This window comes from Pinus tabuliformis, chromosome J (genome assembly GCF_031772625.1).
Source record: "Pinus tabuliformis cultivar Carrire ecotype Pingquan chromosome J, CPIR1, whole genome shotgun sequence".
Lineage (NCBI taxonomy): Eukaryota > Viridiplantae > Streptophyta > Pinopsida > Pinales > Pinaceae > Pinus > Pinus tabuliformis.
Genome location: NC_142295.1, coordinates 1,050,543,603 through 1,050,562,567, shown reverse-complemented (window position 1 = coordinate 1,050,562,567; position 18,965 = coordinate 1,050,543,603). Strand labels below are relative to the sequence as shown.

Genomic DNA, 18,965 nt, shown 5'->3' with positions numbered 1-18,965 from the left:
ATAATAATAATATTGAACATATGTTCAATGTAGTAAATGTCTATGTTATGCCAAGTGGCTCTTACATGATGATGCCACCTATTTACATAATTACCCCCATTCTTTATTTCCATATATTTTTACTAACATTCTTCGATCAATTAAATTTGTTTCTTTCAACCATAAATAAAATATCAACATTAAACATTGCTGAAAGTTTTGATAATTTAAATTAGAAAACTCAAATATCATAAAATATTAATAATAATAATATTGAACATATGTTCAATGTAGTAAATGTCTATGTTATGCCAAGTGGCTCTTACATGATGATGCCACCTATTTACATAATTACCCCCATTCTTTAATTCCATATATTTTTATCAACATTCTTCGATCAATTAAATTTGTTTCTTTCAACCATAAATAAAATATCAACATTAAACATTGCTGAAAGTTTTGATAATTTATATTAGAAAACTCAAAATCATAAAATATTAATAATAATAATATTGAACTTATGTTCAATGTAGTAAACGTCTATGTTATGCCAAGTGGCTCTTACATGATGATGCCACCTATTTACATAATTATCCCCATTCTTTAATTCCATATATTTTTACCAACATTCTTCGATCAATTAAATTTGTTTCTTTCAACCATAAATAAAATATCAACATTAAACATTGCTGAAAGTTTTGATAATTTAAATTAGAAAACTCAAATATCATAAAATATTAATAATAATAATATTGAACATATGTTCAATGTAGTAAATGTCTATGTTATGCCAAGTGGCTCTTACATGATGATGCCACCTATTTACATAATTACCCCCATTCTTTAATTCCATATATTTTTATCAACATTCTTCGATCAATTAAATTTGTTTCTTTCAACCATAAATAAAATATCAACATTAAACATTGCTGAAAGTTTTGATAATTTAAATTAGAAAACTCAAAATCATAAAATATTAATAATAATAATATTGAACTTATGTTCAATGTAGTAAACGTCTATGTTATGCCAAGTGGCTCTTACATGATGATGCCACCTATTTACATAATTATCCCCATTCTTTAATTCCATATATTTTTACCAACATTCTTCGATCAATTAAATTTGTTTCTTTCAACCATAAATAAAATATCAACATTAAACATTGCTGAAAGTTTTGATAATTTAAATTAAAAAACTCAAATATCATAAAATATTAATAATAATAATATTAAACATATGTTCAATGTCTATGTTATGCCAAATGGCTCTTACATGATGATGCCACCTGTGCAAACAATCCTTACCCTCCTTCAATTCAGTCAAACTAAGTATTAAGTATAATATTTTTATAATCGCATACACATATATATATTCAGCTAAAATATAAATAATTGAAAAATAAAAGCCCTCCCGTCCAAAACGGTAAAATGTTCACCTCTATATATAAAAATAAAATAATCTCTTATTCCCAAAATAGAAACCCATTACATTTAGTGAGGGGATCGAAGAAAGTGCACACGTTGAAATATAAATAAATAAAGAATTTTAAAATATAATATATACAATTGCCGTGTTTACAATTGTCGTGTTTGTGTGGAATATCTCGATAGAATAGCTAAATCTTGAGAAAATCAAAATGACCATTCCATTCGGAGCAGAAAGAACTCCCAAATGAGGGACAGGGACGGCTCAGATGATGCATGGCGGATGTGAAGAAGCAAGCTCACCTGCTGCAAATTGCAATTTTTCTGATGGTAAGCTTCAGTTTCAGAGTTAAATTAGTGTATTTTTCTCTCTACGATGCAAACAGTAATGTAAAGTTGAAAACATCCCCTTCAAAATTAATTGCAGAATTTGAACTATCAATATAGGGTTACAGTTGCACAAAAACGTTTACGCCAGAAGTATTCCACGTCTTATTCTTCATCAAAATCAAACCCTAATTCCTTGTGACGTTTCTATTGCACTGCTTAATCAAAACCTAGAAAACATGTCAAACATTAAAAGAAGATAGAACATTAAATGAAATTAGGAAGAAAAACTGCAGGTCACGAGTTCAATCCCCGCAGAAGTGAATCAATTGTGGTGTTGTAAACAAGAGCGTCAATGCCTCGGAGGCAAGTTTACATCAAATAATTCAGAGACTTCCAATTCTTTTGTGATCTTTCAATTTCCACGTTTAAATAATATTTTGCTGCTTGTGTTATAGAGTGCGCGTCGCAACTAAAATATTAGAAAATCTATCTCATTATCAAATAGCGAATCTTTTCAGTTTGATCTTTACGGATTAGGGTTTTGGTAGATAATCAATGAAAGCTTGGTATTTTTTATGTTAGAAAGATCATGAACAACATTTTCAAATATTTTTAGTGTTAAAATCTGCACGCGCAATTCTGTCCAAGTTTGCAGGTTAATGAGATTACCTGTATTTTGCAGGGGCACATTGAGAGCATCTGGGCTTAGTGAGGCTTAGAATTAGTTGTAATGGGTGCTACCTCCAAATCTTCGGCTCATGGTTCGTTCTTGAACTAATTACTTGGTTTTGCCAGTTGATTATAACATAATAACCAGCTCTGGTCTGGTTTAATTGCTTAATGAACCGCTGACTTCTTGTGCAAACACTTGTTTGTTCTATGCTCATGAGGTAGATATGTTTCCGAAACGAAATCCTAGCGTAAATTTTGACTATGGCATGTTTACTTAGTCAGATTCTTGAAAATGGCAGTTCCCTAACTAGTGTGGTCCAATATTACAAAACTTATAATTGTGAATAACTCAACCAAGGTAAGAAATGAATGAATGGCAGGGATAAAATTTGGGTGGCTTTCCATTAGTTTATATTTATATATGAATCTAATTTATTTTCAATTAATTAAAATAGAAATTTAAAACAAGATCAGATAATCACATTGCCACATAAATATATTAAAAAAGATACATGAGTTGGACAAGATGTCCAATGTCGTACAGTGCACTTTGTGCATTAATTGTTGGAAGCTGCCAAGTAAAAATTGAAGAGTCCAATCAAAATTACATCAAATATAAATATCTACTATTGTACTATGATACCACTTCATATTAATGCCTTTGCTCCTTCTATGGGTAGAGGTACTAGGTCCTCCTTGAACAGTGCAATTGGAAGGTCTTGTGGCTGGAGTCGAAAGTCTAATGGTGGGTAGCGAGACTAGTGCATGATTCTGCTCTTCTTGCAATGGTTGGTTTGGGACATGCTCTAGTGCTTTTTCCTCCTGGTCATTCTCCCCATCTAACCACCCAAGAGAATCTGCATAACACTCTTTATTAGTCTCCACTAGCCACCTGAAAGTGGGGTCAATCTCATTGAAGCAAATGGGATAAATATCGGGTGGTTTCTCCAACCACCTCACTAGCAACTGAAGATTGTTGTGGACAAGCACCCGATTGTTTAGGTGTTGATATTCCAATGTATTGTGCTTTTCTTAGTATAGTTTTATATTCCAACTAAGTTGCAGGAGACACCTAGTTTGGCAACATTCAAGTACTTGAAATGGTTGGAAATGTCGAAAATGGCTGAAGTGCTGTTGGCTTTACTGTATGATGTTTCCAAATCTGGAAACACCATATAGTATGGCTGGCGATGTTTGCAAGGCATTTTGATCATTTCCAGTGACTTTTTGGGTACTTTTAATCTAGAAACAGTGCACTGTATGGTCAACAGCATTTCCAAGGCATTTTGGTCATTTCCAGTGACGTATTGGGCACTTTTTTGGAATTCTCCAGGTTAGACCAAGTGCATGAGAGGGGTGTGGGACCCATAAGAAAATACTGCCTTGTCCGTGCCAATGACTCTTTAAGACAAAACAGAGATAGGTGGTTGAGCATTGAGAAGTTTGTCACCTTGGTAATTAATGGTAATATTAAATTTTTAAAGTAAAGTTGACATTGCTTCATTATGTTCGAGAGTGATTCCAACCTCATTGGACTTTGTATGGAGAAAGTAGAATTTCATTTCCCATTTGGAATTCAGTAGACTAAGCAGTTTTCAGGATTTCAAGGTTGGCAAGATTGCAACATTTTCCATTGAATTCTACCATGTATGAGTGTGTGGGTTTGGCATTAATCAGTACCACCAAGCTATGAGATTTTGCATCATGTAATCATCTATGAGATTTAATATAGACACGGGTCTCCTAAAATGTCATTTCTGTGTACCATTCTTATTTTCTTGCAAAGCAACATGTTAGTTTAAAAAAATAAAAATCTATATATTCATATATTTTTTGTATTATTTTTATAATTTGTTTACCCCACAATACCCATTTTGGGGGGTCATATTTCCATGCATTCCCATTTTGGAAATTTGTACACGTTTCATACAACTTTGCTCCAATTGCACTCACAACTTGAAAAATGTAACTAGTGTCAGTCTTCATAATTGTATTTGAGTCATACATTTGTCAAATTAAAGAAAAATAAATTTTATTGTAAAAGAAATTGACTTATGAAAGAAAAGGTTTCATGCTTGGGTCAATGGTTAATAGGTCAAAGCCTCCACTGCAGGGTTCTAGAGTTTGTGTCAAGAGTCCTTGTCCTTGTCATTATGTAACATACCCTTTGTGGGCTTTATCAGTCTAGAAAGAAATTTATTTTGATGTAAATTAGGTCTTCTAACCCTCCTCCACCAAGTTAGCCTCAAACTGGACAAGTTGGCCTCATCAAGGGAATTTGACCTCACAGAGTCGCTATATATTGGAGCTATTCGACCTCATTTGAAGCACCAACCAAGAAGTTCAATTTGGAGTAGTTGGAAGCAGGAAAAGGGTGCGAAATTCAAGGAAGGAGGAAAACCTAACGAAGGAGAAGGAAGTCTTTGTCAAGAAAAAGAAGTTGAATTTTCTCTCTCTTTGTCTCATATGTGCGAAGGCGCTGAAGCTGTAGGAGGGCCGCAATTGAAGATTTGAAGCTGGGCCGAAATTCTGAAGCAGTAGGGCCGAAATTCTGAAGTAGTAGGGCCGAAATTTTGGTTTTGATGCAATTGATCTTTGAAGTTTGGAAGGACAGTTTGAGGGATGACTTGGTGGAGGAAGGTCTTTTGGTTTGGTTTAAGGTCTTAGTCTATTTCAATTTGAATTTGCTAGTGGAAGAGTTTGACTGAGTTTTCCATTATAACGGGGTTTTAGCCCTGGTTGAGTGCCTATTTCTGGTGTCGTTGATCTTCATGTTTTGATTTGATGATTGCTTGATGAAAAGAAAATAAACGAAGAACATAAAGAAAAGCTAATAAGACTACAATAATATCATAAGTAATTATCAATATAAGAAAATCTTTCTGCCTTTCTAATTTTCTAACAAACATGAACCGAAAACCTAATCTTCAATGGTTGAGATCTAACTGTAAGATTAATGGCTCTTTTTTAATTAAATTATTAAGTGACCCTATTTAGTCAGTTTATTAATTAAAAGTAACTTAAAAAAGAAAGCTCACTTTATTAATTAATTAATAAAGTGAACTTCTGAAAAAACATAGGATACTATTAATGATGATTTCCATAAGTAGGTACTGTTATGGAAATACTTGTCTACACTAACATTTCTAGTCCAAATTTGTTGACAACATGAAAAATCTCTAGTTAGGTGAACTTAAGTCTATGCAAGGGGTCATCTAAACGTAATTGATGTGCCCATTAGCTGTACATTGAGCACAACCATGGCTTGGATGCTATTTGTACTTATATGAAGTCTTCTCTCATGAACTTTGTTACAAACATTAAGTATTTATACAAATCATAGTTACCAATACTCACTGTACTTGCACTAAGTGTTGTGTGGCTAATACTTGCAATATTCGTTGGTATTTATACAAATCATAGTTACCAATACTCATTGTCCTTGCACTAAGTAATTGTTGGGTGGGTAATACTTGCAATATTCGTGAGCATTTGGGAGTACTCGTCAAGTACATTGTGTATCTCAATTCAATACATGTCATACTTGCAGGTACTTTTTTTTTACATTAAAAATGTTCCTTTCTTTGTGTTGCTTCCATATCACTGATTATATCAAATGTACTCATCTTAAGTTTGTTGAGTATGTAAGAGTCACCTACATTTATGAGTATCTGTTGAGTATGGTGATCGAAATTAAGTGTTGTTTGCCATGGAACAGAGTTTGGAGGCTATCTCCCCAACTCGCACTTAATGTTAAAAGCCTTAATCCACAATCTATGAGGGAACTACTAGGATGGTTACCAATGTCATCTAAGCAACCTATCATCACTTTAGGATGTCTCTTTTCCAACTCAAGGGGAGTTTCCCTACTAATTAGGATTACTAGAGCTATAACAATGAAGCTCAATGGTGATGTGACGAGAACTATCTCTTGTGGTTTTGCTAGAGTTATCTCTTCACATCACCATTGAGATAGCTATAACAATGAAGCTCAATGGTGATGCGATCTAAAGAGATAACTCTAGCAAAACCATTAGGGCAAGTTCAATGAAGGGTTGAGACTACAAGGGCTACATATGCATGCCACAAGAAGAGCTTAACATTGTTGAAAATGAATTAAAGTAATAGGAAGTCCTTGGAAGTGACCCATCAAAATTATCCCATTAGGATATGCCCTACACAATGAAGTATTAGTCTAGTTCCCACTTATGAAGATGTTAGATACAAGAGAATACCTCCATGTATAAGATAACAAAGGATTCAAAAAGGTGAAACTCCCCTCATGATACCATTCCAATGGGGTAGATAATACCCTTCTCTTGGTCCCGTTGCCTCAAAATTTAAGAGGGCTTGTGAGTGACCTCGCAAGACAAGTACTAGACAAAGGGACAACAGTATGAGGTGGAGGCCCACTGTCATGACAACCACCATCTCCTGCTCTTTATTGGATTTTCACAAGGGAGGCTTCCCTATGTAGGTCACCTAATAGATATTCAAAGTTTAAGGCTTGGGTGTGACAAAGATAGGCTAAGGAATGACACTCAACTTAAGGACAAGGCTCAAACTGGTAAGGACAAGGCGAAGCATGCCTTCCTAAGATCTATCTAGGGCATGTGACTTAGGGCTTATTGAATAGGTGAGGAAAAAGGCTCACCAAGTGGTAAGGACAAGGCGAAGCATGCCTTCCTAAGATCTATCTAGGGCATGTGACTTAGGGCTTATTGAATAGGTGAGGAAAAAGGCTCACCAAGGTACACAAGGCCAAGAAAAGGCTTGATAAGATACATATGATCAATAATTGGAGCGACAAGCCTTCAACAATCTGCAAGTTTAAGCATAGGTTTAGGTTAGGGTTTACCGTAGGGAAAAATTACCTAGTTCTTGTGATGTTAGCCCTAAAATGGAATAATTTTCCGCGGAAAAGGATGAAATTTGATGCAATGAGCTTAAACCACATGAAAGACGATCCATAAGGCCAACACACTTGTTGTTGAATTTGGCCCTAGCCCTACCCTAGTGGCTTGCCTTGAAGGGCGAAAAATGTGAGAGAAGAGGGGGAAAATATGTTTCAAGATGTTTTCTAAGGTGTGATCACCTATGTGGAAGGCCAGGCCAATGCTTGATCCTTGGGTGGAGTCTAAATGGAGACCTACTAATGGAAGAATCAAATCCTAGTATGGGGTAAGGGAAAGAAAGACACTAGTTTTGAAAACCCTAGCTCCCATTTTATGAGGGGATAAAATTGTCGAAGATAGATGAACATAAAGATTTATTCAAGGGATTGTCACACATTCTATTGGGGTAACAGATACTATACTTTGCCAAGATTTCATAGAAAAATATTCAACAAAACTAGCACATAGAAACCGTAATAATAACCATTCCATGCAATAGCCATAAAAAGATATTCAACAATATAGAATACTTACAAGAAATGCATGAACCAATCCTTTATTATCCCAAAATGATGTCTCCACAACAAGAGAATGTCTCCAAAAGCAAAATCTCCACAAAAGATCACATCTCCACAAGTATACAAGACTATTTTAGCTAGGCCAAAATCCTTCAAAGAGGCCGAATTAATCTGCAAGTGACAATGAACAATACAAATGAGGTGACTTCTATTTAGCTGAGGTCTACCTTAATTAATTTTTAACTAATGAAGCCCCTAAGACAAGTTTGACATAAGATAACCTTGGGTTACAAGACAATCCACTAGCTAAGTGACAAAATAAGCCATAATTTCCCCCTGTGTGAGTCGTAGCCTCTAGAATTGTTGACGTCATGCCCTTTTATGGCTCTAAATGCCATGTTACAGTGAAGTGAGGTCTGGAAAAGTGTAATGCTAGGATCGTCCAAAATTTGAGGAAACTCCCTCGAATCTAGCTCAAACCCTCCTCTGTGGTCTCAAGTCCAGCTAGGGTGCAATAATGTCATATCCATGGGTCTCCAATCGTCAAACCAAGGCGTCCTCTCTCCAAATGCAACAAGTCCTCCCAAGTATCTGAATTGGAGACCATCCTCATTTGGACTTTGAATCAAGTCTTGCCCATCAGGTTGTGTTAAGGCTAGCTTGGGGGCATGCTGGGTCCGACAGTGTCATCATGAAGAATCCTCATGTTAGGTCAATTTAGACCAATGTCCTGGGTCTTGAGGGTGGTTGAGGACATGTGGCGTCTGCGCAAGTCATTAGGATGTCCAACTCCCTTAACGCTGCATCTGTCAAGCCATTTATCTCTTTGAAGAGGCCTGGGTACTAGTGGAGTGGGTGGCCTGGGATGCTGTGGATCACCTGACGAAAAGAACATGAACTCAAGTGAAAGCAACCATCCATCAGAGACTAAGATCATATATGCGTCTAAGTGGACCAAACTTGCATGTTAAGGGCATATCAATACTTCAAACAAGGAACACCTTCCGATATCTAACTAGATCAATTCTCGTAAAGGTGTTCCCTACCTTGATAGAGGTGGCTAATGGTCAACCCTATTAGGTGCTTCCAACCTTCAAGGGGAAGTGATAGTTCTAAGGTTAACCCCTCAATCAATAGGTGTTAGTGTGAATGTATGGTAATGGAGGGGAGAAGGCTTTATGGCCAAGTGCCATGGTCAAGGGGACTAGTTGATGGGAGGTCCACATCTTGTTGAGAAATGTAACTATTATCAGTCTTCATAATTGTTCTCTAGCTCATAACATGTTGTAATTCATATGTACTTGTAAAAAGAAGAAAAGAAAATTTATGGTAAAATAGAATTTATTTATAAGCATGGGTGTCATGCTTTATTTATTTTGTTTCTAGGTCAAAGCACCCATTGAGTGCCTCTAAGGTCTATGTCATGAGTCATTGTCCTTGTCATTATGTACTAGGCTCTTGGCTCGTTGTATCAAAGAAGTTTTTTTTCATGTAAAAAGTGTCACTTGTCACTCCACCAATTGAGATTTGTAGCTTGGTAGGTACTCCAAACCGTAGGATTGAGGGTTGTGGATGAGTTGGCACACAAGTGTGGCTTGTGGGCTCGAAACCCAAGCTTGGGGTTTTGTACACATCGATGTTGGGGCCAAAACCATGAGGATATTCCTACATGTGATGAATGGAGATGATAGAGAATGCCGAGATGAACCAGACATAATGAAAATCATCAAAATCCAAGTTGTAGAAATGAAGATATTAACTTTTGAAGTTAATATTTGGGTTTGGTCAAGGTCGGCCACACGTTTAGAGATCTTGTGACAAGTTGTGAAGCCCACACATGTGACTTGATGGAGCCCTTGTATTGTGTATAAATATAAGGTGGAGGAGAGTCATTTAACATATCTGAGAAGCATCTTTCATAGTCTACACATCAATAAAGGAAGCGCAAGTGCAGGCAGGTCGAGTGCGGGTAGCGCGATTGTAGGAACGCGCGAGTGCAAGAACGTGCGAGTGCAGGAACGTGCGAGTGCAAGAACGTGCGAGTGCAGGAATGCGTGAGTGTAGGGATGCGCAAGTGCAGGAATGCGCGAGTGCATGAACGTGTGAGTGCACGAATGCCCGAGTGAAGAAACACGCAAATGCAAGAATGCGTGAGTGAAGGAATGCGAGTGCAAGAATGCGCGAGTGTGGGAACACAAGTGCAGGCAGAGCGAGTGAGGGCTGAGCATGTAGCAGATTGCACCAGGGTAATGCAGAAGCTGAGCAAGGCTCCATATGTATTGTATTGATGTGTTAAGGTTGAATTGATGCTAGTGGATGGTGTCCTAGGAGAGGACAGTTTGGAAGTCTGTTAGTAGCAAAGAGCAAGGGTTTCCTAGATGGTTGGATGCCCTAACTAGGAGCAGATTCTACAAAAGACTTAGTCACTCGTGGACTGTTGGAGGGCAGCGTGAGAGTGGACTAAGTGTGGATAGTGATTGGGCATTTATGGTCTGCTGGAGGACAACGTGATAGTGCCCAAGTTGGAGCTCGGTGTGAAACACTTTGATGGACAAAAGTAGTTGCTAGAGTGGCAGTTGTTGAGCTCAAGGGTTGATGAACCAGAGGAGCAGTTGAGCAGCCCTAGACTTGTGTGTGGAGAAGGACTTCTACAACAAATGATGGGCAATCCTCGTAACCCGTGTTCACTGTGAGAGATGGACATCTTGCAGTGATAGGTGGCAGCCTTTTGTGCCCTATGTTAGTCTTCATTGGAGCAGCGTAGGAAGACTCTAGTGGGCTGAAGTCCTTGAGTAGATGAGGAGCAGTAGTGGGCAAATCGAGAGTTGTTCACAAGTGGAACTGTGAACAACTCGACAAGAGTCTCGATGTGTTGTGCCCTTGATGGACTAAGACACAACTAGTGAGCAGATTGGATAGCTGAGGTTCAGTGACCAGATAGACTTGGATCATTGATAGAGGCAATGCTACAGATCAGGGGCCGAAGGACCGGGCAGGCACAGGGTACGACCAAGAGGAGTTGAGAGAGCATACGACAGCTAGATGGTCAGAGTATCTTGTTGAGGGCAGATTAGTTGTTGATGGACTGCCAACAAGCCCTAGTTTTGTATCTTGTATCAGTGGATGTATGAGGGCCATTATCCCTGGTACGAGAGCCTTAAATTGTTGTATTATTCAGTTGTATTAATATAATGAAGTTGGGTTGTACAAAATATTGTAAAAAGTTGTCTATATTTTGTGCTCTGGTAGATTTACTGTTGTTTAAATGCTGCTGTGCAAAGTAGTATTGTTGCGATTCTTGGTTTGGTAGCATCAGATATTTTAAGACTCTATTCTAGACCCAAGTTTGTGGAAAAACAACATGGTATTAGAGGGTATCTGAGCTACTTTGAGGGACAGTGAATCAGAGTGTGCACAGTGAAGCAACTCAAAGGGAGTTGTGGGTGTCTGGATCATGGTGCAGAGGGTTCAGTTGAAGACATGGAGATGTGGTCTTGACTGGTTTGGCAGCGAGATTGGCTGGGAGTTCTAGTGGATTGGTGGTGAACCTAGTGCACTTCGGTATGTTGTGTGGTGGTTTGCAGATCATGGACTTGCTATGTCTCGTCATGAATGGTTGGGACAACTTGAGGGTTTCTTTGGCTTGGACAAGATCAACCTGATCAAGATGGCTTCATGTGATGGACTACAGATTGGCAAGATAGAGTCTTCATCGGATCGTGATGTTGCATATCCGAAATTGGAGTGATTTGCACGAGTTGTATTTGATCTAAGAGGATGAGTGCTTGTAGGACTAAGCCGATGGAGATCGTGTAGGATCAAAGGGAGTCTAGTCTCAGAGGGAGCAACCCTATGGAGGTTTGGGATCTTCAAGTTCAAATGTGATGAGGCAAAGGCGCTAACAAGATTGCAGGGTTCATTCTACAGAGTATGCTGCAGTGGTGGATGCCAAATGGGCTAATGTCGCCGGTATTGATGGCGACTTCCTAGTGTTGGAAGTACCTTCCTCGCTAAGAGGGAGTGTTGAGATTTGTAGCTTGGGAGGTACTCCAAACCCAATGCTTGAGGGCTGTGGAGGAGTTGGCACACAAGTGTGGCTTGTGGGCCTGAAACCCAAGCTTGGGTTTTTGTACCCATCGATGTTTGGGCCAAAACCATGAGGATATTCCTAGTGTTGGAAGTACCTTCCTCGCTAAGAGGGAGTGTTGAGATTTGTAGCTTGGGAGGTACTCCAAACCCTATGCGTGAGGGTTGTGGAGGAGTTGGCACACAAGTGTGGCTTGTGGGCTTGAAACCCAAGCTTGGGGTTTTGTACCCATCGATGTTTGGGCCAAAACCATGAGGATATTTCTATGTGATGAATGGAGATGATAGAGGACGTCGAGACGAATCGGACGTAACGAAAATCATCAAAATCCGAGTTGTAGAAATCAAGATATTAATTTTTGAAGTTAATATGTGGGTTTGGTCAAGGTCGGCCACGCGTTTAGAGACCTTGTGACAAGTTGTCAAGCCCACACATGCGACTTGATGGAACCCTTGTTTTGTGTATAAATAAAAGGTGGAGGAGAGTCATTTAACATATCCAAGAAGCATCTTTCATAGTTTACGCATCAAGAAAAGAAGCGCGAGTGAAGGCAGTTCGAATGCGGGTAGCGCGAGTGCAGGAACAAGGGAGTCTAGGAACGTGTGAGTGCAGGAATGTGAGAGTGCAGGGACACACGAATGCAGAGACATGCGAGTGAGGGCTGAGCATGTAGCAGATTGCATTGGGGTGACGCAGAAGTTGAGCCAGACTTAGTATGTATTGTATTGATGTGTTAAGGTTGAATTTATGCTAGTGGATGGTGTCCTAGGAGAGGACAATTTGGAAGTTTGTTAGCAGCCAAGAGAAAGGGTTTCCTAGGTGGTCGGATGCCCCTAACTAGGAGAAAATGCTACAACAGACTTGGTCACTCGTGGATTGTTGGAGGACAACGTGAGAGTGGACCAAGTGTGGATAATGATTGGGCATTTATGGTCTACTGGAGGACAGCGTGATAGTGCCCAAGTTGGAGCCCGGTGTGCAACACTTTGATGGATAAAAGTAGTTGCTAGAGTGGCAGTTGTTGAGCTCAAGGGTTGACGAACTAGAGGAGCAGTTGAGCAGCCCTAGACTTGTGTGTGGAGAAGGACTTCTACAACAGATGATGGGTAGTCCTCCTAGCCCATGTTCACTGTCAGATATGGACATCTTGTAGTGATTGGTGCTAGCCCTCCGTGCCCTATGTTAGTCTTCATTGGAGCAGCGTAGGAAGACTATACTGGGCTGAAGTCCCTGAGTAGCTGATGAGTAGTAGTGGGAAGATCGAGAGTTGTTCACAAGTGGAGTTGTGAACAACTCGACAGGAGTCTCGATGTGTTATGGCCTTGATGGACTAAGGCACAACTAGTGAGAAAATTGGATAGTCGAGGTTCAGTTACCAGATAGACTTGGATCGTTGATAGAGGCAGTGTCGCAGATTGGGGGCCGAAGGACCGGGCAGGTACATGGTACGACCAAGAGGAGCTGAGAGAGCATGCGACAACCAGATGGTCAGAGTATCGTGTTGAGGGTAGATTGGTTGTCAATGGACTGACACCAATCCCTAGTTTTGTATCTTGTATCAGTGGATGTATGAGGGCCATTATCCCTGGTGCGGGAGCCCTAGGCTGTTGTATTATTCAGTTGGATTAATATAACGAAGTTGGGTTGTACAAAATATTGTAAAAAGTTGTCTATATTTTGTGCACTAGTAGATTTACTACTGTTTATATTTTGCTGTGCAAAGTAGTATCGTTGTGATTCTTGGTTTGGTAACGTTAGAGATTTTAAGACTCTATCTTAGACCCAAGGTCGTGGGAAAACAACAAAGTCGGCCTCAAGTGCAGTCAAGTCGCCCTAAAAAGGGATGATCCAACTACTATATATAGGAAGGAACTCGACCTCATTTGCTCTCACACCAAGCAAATTCGATTTGCAATTGAAAGTGAAGGAAAATGGTGCGAAAATGTCTAGAAAGGAAGAAGAATCTAAAGTGAAGGAGGAAGGATCATTTGTCAATCTAAAGGCCCTGAAATTCTCTCTTGTTCTCCCACACGTGTGAGTTTCTGGGTTACAAGAAGGGGTCGAAATTGCAGGTCTGCAGTAGAGGCCAGAATTTTGTTGCAAGAAGTCGAAATCTGTGATTGTTGCAGTATTGAAGAAGGTTGACCCTTGTGGACTAGAAGTTGGTCTTTGTCATCTTGAAGGGACTATCTTGAGAGGTTGACTTGGTGGAAGGTCTGGGTTGTCTCATTTGATTTGGTTCTAAAAGAAGAGATGAGAATTTTTGGGTTTTCCCCTAGAAGAGGGGTTTTGTCGTGGTTGAGATCCTATATCTTGTCTTCTTGTTATTTTGATGTTCACACATTTATGTTTTGGTAGTTGCTTGATGATTAGATGATAAAAAAGACATAAAAGAAGTTTATATGTTTGCAAACAAATCACAAGTAATTATCAAGATATGATAATTTTTCTGCCTTTCTGATTTTCTAACATGGTATCAAAGCTAAGGTGAAGAAGAAGGAAAAGGCAACTTGAAGGTTAATTGCTCTCACAAGGATTCAAGGAAGGTCATAAGAAGAATTCCTAAGGACATTACCGCTTGTGAAAGGGTACCTACCTAGGTATATATATGGGGCCCTCATTTGTAATCACCATCATCTCACTTGTATTCGAATATTCTTATATAATATATTATCTGTCCCATGATGGACATTCTTATATACCAGATGTTCTAAGTATTTTATTGCGTATATGAACTTTGTTTTTTACATTGGTATTAGAGCATTCCTCTAAGTATACTAACTTTGTTCGTTACATTGGTATCAGAGCATTCCTCTAAGTATATGAACTTTGTTCATTACATTGGTATCAAAGCTGTTTGATCATCAGACCGCCTAACTGTTGTTGAAGGAAATGTAACTAGGATCGGTCTTCATAAATGTACTTTTGATATTTGTATTTAATTAGGAAAAGAAATATTATTTTTATAATATATGTCAATGAGTTTCTTGCTCATTGAAATAGGTCTAGCACTATTTAAAGTGCTATAGGTGAGTCAAATAGTCAAAAGAATAAGTTGAAGACCATAAGGGCATGTTATACCTTGTATGTATATGTATTATGGTCAATGGAACACCTCCAAGCAAAGTCACAAGTCTCCTCCTAGCAATGGCACCATCAAGAAGCTCATTCAAGCTCACAACTCCACCAAAGAACCATTTGAAGTCCACTCTACAAGTAGTGAGACAAGTCGGCCTAAAGAGGAGGGACAAACCTCTATTTATAGAGGTTGTCCACTCATACAACGTACAACAAGAGCTCTGAAATCAGCGAAGAAAAAGCAAGTAAGACAAAGTAAGAAGGTCTCCAAAGACAACGAAGAGAGGGTACACCACCGAAGTCTTGAAGGTTGTTCCAAGAGCTGCTACAGTCACGTGCGGAAATCTGAGAGTTGTCCCTGCGGCTAGGACAACACTAAAATCACAGTCACTTATCTACCTTTGATTAGGGCTAAAACTAGGCCTACAAGGCCTACTACTTTAGCATAGAAGAAAGACCCTCAAGCGAAGAGGAAGGGCACTCAAGCGAGGAAGGAAAGAGGCTAAAACAACAAATAAACAGTCACATGTGCGAGAATTTAGGGCCGTTGGACAGTCACATCCAATCTGCACCTACACTTTGAAGAAGAAGCTCATTTCGTTAAGAAGGTGAAGGAATCATCATTTGGAAGGGTTGTCATTAAAGGCTTGTTCTCTAGAGCAAGTGCAACAAGGTTTACGAACAAGTTAAAAGAAGAAAGAAGTGCTCGAAGTAGGAGGACGAAGTGCCGAGGTATATGTTGCAGAAAGGAGTGGAGACTTGACTTGTGCTTGGAGGATCTCATTGTCAGGGGCTAGGGTTTGGCATTGATCAAAAGAAGCTTCAATAAGAGAAATTCACTAAAGGGTTTTCCTCTCAAGAGTAGAGAGGTTTTGGCCCTAGCAGAGAGCCAACATCTTGTGTTCTTGTTTTATGTTTTGTTCACAGTTTGATGAAGTACACACGTGCACTAATAATAATAAGAAGAAGAATAAGCTAACAAGAAAAAGTTAAAAAGACTCCACAAATTGTTATCAAGTAATGAAGAATCTCACTACACTACTTTTCCCTAGATTCATCAACAACTGCTGCACAGAGCCAGTCTGATCTGTTGAGAAATCCAAAAGATGACAGCTAAATGATTTCTCTTATTATGACATTATCTTGTGGTGTTTTTGATTATTATTATATGTTCTTTTGAATTATCTTTTCTTATCATCAAGAATGATGCTAAGCAACAAATAAAAGAGAACACAAGATGTAAGCACGCTGCCAGGGCAAAACCCCACTCTAGGGGAAAACCCAGTCAAAATTTTTCCTTCAGTAGATTCAAGATGAGACGACCAACACCCTTGCAACTTAGACTTGAGACTACCTCCACCAAGTCATCCTTGTTTGTTCTTCCTTTCACTTATCACTGTAATGACCCGAGATCTTATCACTGTCATAACACTATAATAACATCGAGACTTCATTTCTGTGGTGGCATTGAGACCTTCTTACTGTGATAACACTGATCCCTTCTCACTGTGGTGGCACTGAACCTTTCTCATTGTGGTGACACTGAGATTGTGGTATCACTGAACTGTGGGAGCACCTAATCTGTGATAGCATCGAATTGTGGTTGGGCATAACATCGAAATTATCTCTGTACTTCATCTGAGCTCCTTTAATGACACCAAAACTTCTTTACTGTTAGTGCACTGAGAGAACTTCTGTGATAACTGAACTTTATTTCAGAGATGATCCAAGCTTGTGCTTCATTGTGAAATGCGAGTTTCTTAGGCTTGTATATATAACAGTTTCTTCTTGAAATAGGCCGACCTGAATTCATGAACAATTGTCATCATTTATGTTAGGCCGACATGATTTCAATTAAATGAAGTCGACATGATGATAATCTATTTGAAGCCGACAAAAGGAGACTTGATGGAGGATTCTTTGACCAAACAAACTTTTACTTTTTGACTCACGTAAATAATCCTAAATCGTACAATGGAGGCTATACCTATGACAATCGACCCAAGCATGAAACCCATGCTTTAACAAGTCAATTTAATAATAATAAAATTCTTTTTGCTTTCTTTTGACAAATATATTACATTTTGACTTCAAGTACAATAATGAAGACCAAACCTAGTTACATTCTTCAACACTCCCTCTTAACTAGGGAGGTATTCATATTTACATATAACCACAGAGTGACATGGAAGATCTCAAAACACATCATCTACGAAGAAGTTTAGGCCCGCAATTCCATGGATTAGATTCCTGACCAGGGCAATCTATCCATTGGTCTCTCAACAATTTAGGTACCGGAATGCCACAGACTAGATTCTTGACCAGGGAAATCTATCTGGGTGGGACTAAAAGATGGACTCAAGCTTTCAGCCTCTCTAGGTACCATCAGGTTTACTTACTAACCATCAACCCAGGGATTTAGGTGTGTATTCGAGGTTAGAGCTCTATGACCAACACCACCCTTCCAACTTCGGGACCTAGACATCAACACAAAGTGCTGACCAGATGTCCTCCGAAGCAATGCTTCACTCACAAAGCCTCAAAACACCTTGATCCAGCAAATTAAGGACAACAAATTTCTCCCGTTCAAATTGATCGGTAACTGACATGCTATCAAAATCTTTGAGAGATTTACTTGTACAAACACAACCGCAATCAATAATATACTTTCACATGTACATAATCAAATACAAACTTCCGCGGTCTTGATGTTGCTTTTCAACACTGTAGGGCTACAAACCGAATATTTGACAGAAGATTCCTCAATCATACACTTTCCTTCACATACAACAACATATCCTTCAAAATGCATTCTCCAATCAAGACTATGCTATGCACTTCCTCTCAACCAGGAAGCTTTCCTCTATCCAAGTTCCCTCTTAACTCAGGGAGATTTCTTTTATCCAGGCTCCCTATTAACTAAGGGAGATCAACTTCTTTTTTTCGTCATCAGAGAATCTTTCGTGGCTTCCAACCATTTCATCAGAGTTATCATTACCATCACATCATGCTTATCAACTTTTTTTTTCCTAATACCTTCACCACTTTGAAGATTGTGTACCTGCATAACTTAGATAACAAGCACAACCAAATTTATAGAAGCATGAAGTTAGCCATATTAGAATCACAGAAGCATTAGACTTTACAAACATAATCAGCAAGAGACTATACTTTAATACTTCAACTTCTTGCCCAGGTTTTGTTACAAACCCTAAATCACATCCACAACTCATCAAGATATCAAACTTATTATATCTAGGGTTTCAATATTCTTTTAATGACATGACATAATCTTTCATATAGCAAACCCTAGAAACAAATCAGATTAATACATCGAACAACTTTCAAATTTCATATGTTAGACTCCCTACTAGGATTTCATGTAAACCCTAGATTTTATACATGAGTTCCAACAATCAAAACCAATCACAACTTAATCAACATTATGACTAACATCTACTAGGGTTTGATGTAAACCCACAATCTCAAGGATTACTATACAAATAGATTCCAGATTGTTAAATCACACATACTAGAGAATTTAACTACTAGGGTTTAGCTGCAAAACCCTAGATATACCAAACAACATCATCCTAGAATATCAAACTTTGACTAGGGCTTGTTTCCAAACCCTAGGACCCGTGACCATCAATAATTAGATTAACACTCATATCTAGGTATTCATTATTAATATTAAGCGTAACATATGTCAGGGAATATTAACACATTAAACATATACCGACCTAGACGAATGAACACATACATAACTAGGGCTTCATTCCTAGGATCATACTTTAAATACATAACTAGGGCTTGATTCCTAGGATCATACTTTAAATACATAACAAGGTTTGGCTTAAAGGCCCAACCAAACCCTAGGGATCTAGGATTCAGTTCATAACATAGAAAACGCTACTTTACCAAAACTTCAAAGGTTCGGGATTTTAGACAACACCATTTCAACCCTAACAACTTAGGG

General features: G+C 38.6%; 1 protein-coding gene across 3 annotated transcripts in view; it reads left to right on the top strand.

Annotated features, from left to right (window-relative positions):
- Positions 1–1,553: 1,553 nt before the first annotated feature.
- Positions 1,554–18,965, top strand: part of LOC149230527 (uncharacterized) — a 115,788-nt gene continuing 98,376 nt past the window's right edge. Inside the window, exons 1-2 of one of the 3 annotated variants that reach the window (XM_089379010.1) lie at positions 1,578–1,736; positions 2,419–2,497. In XM_089379010.1, coding sequence (XP_089235136.1) covers positions 2,467–2,497 — 31 coding nt within the window. In that variant the 5' untranslated portion in view covers positions 1,578–1,736; positions 2,419–2,466. Of the gene's footprint in view, positions 1,737–2,418; positions 2,498–18,965 lie in introns of those variants that run through there. The other 2 variants (XM_089379009.1, XM_089379008.1) reach the window with 2 other exon arrangements.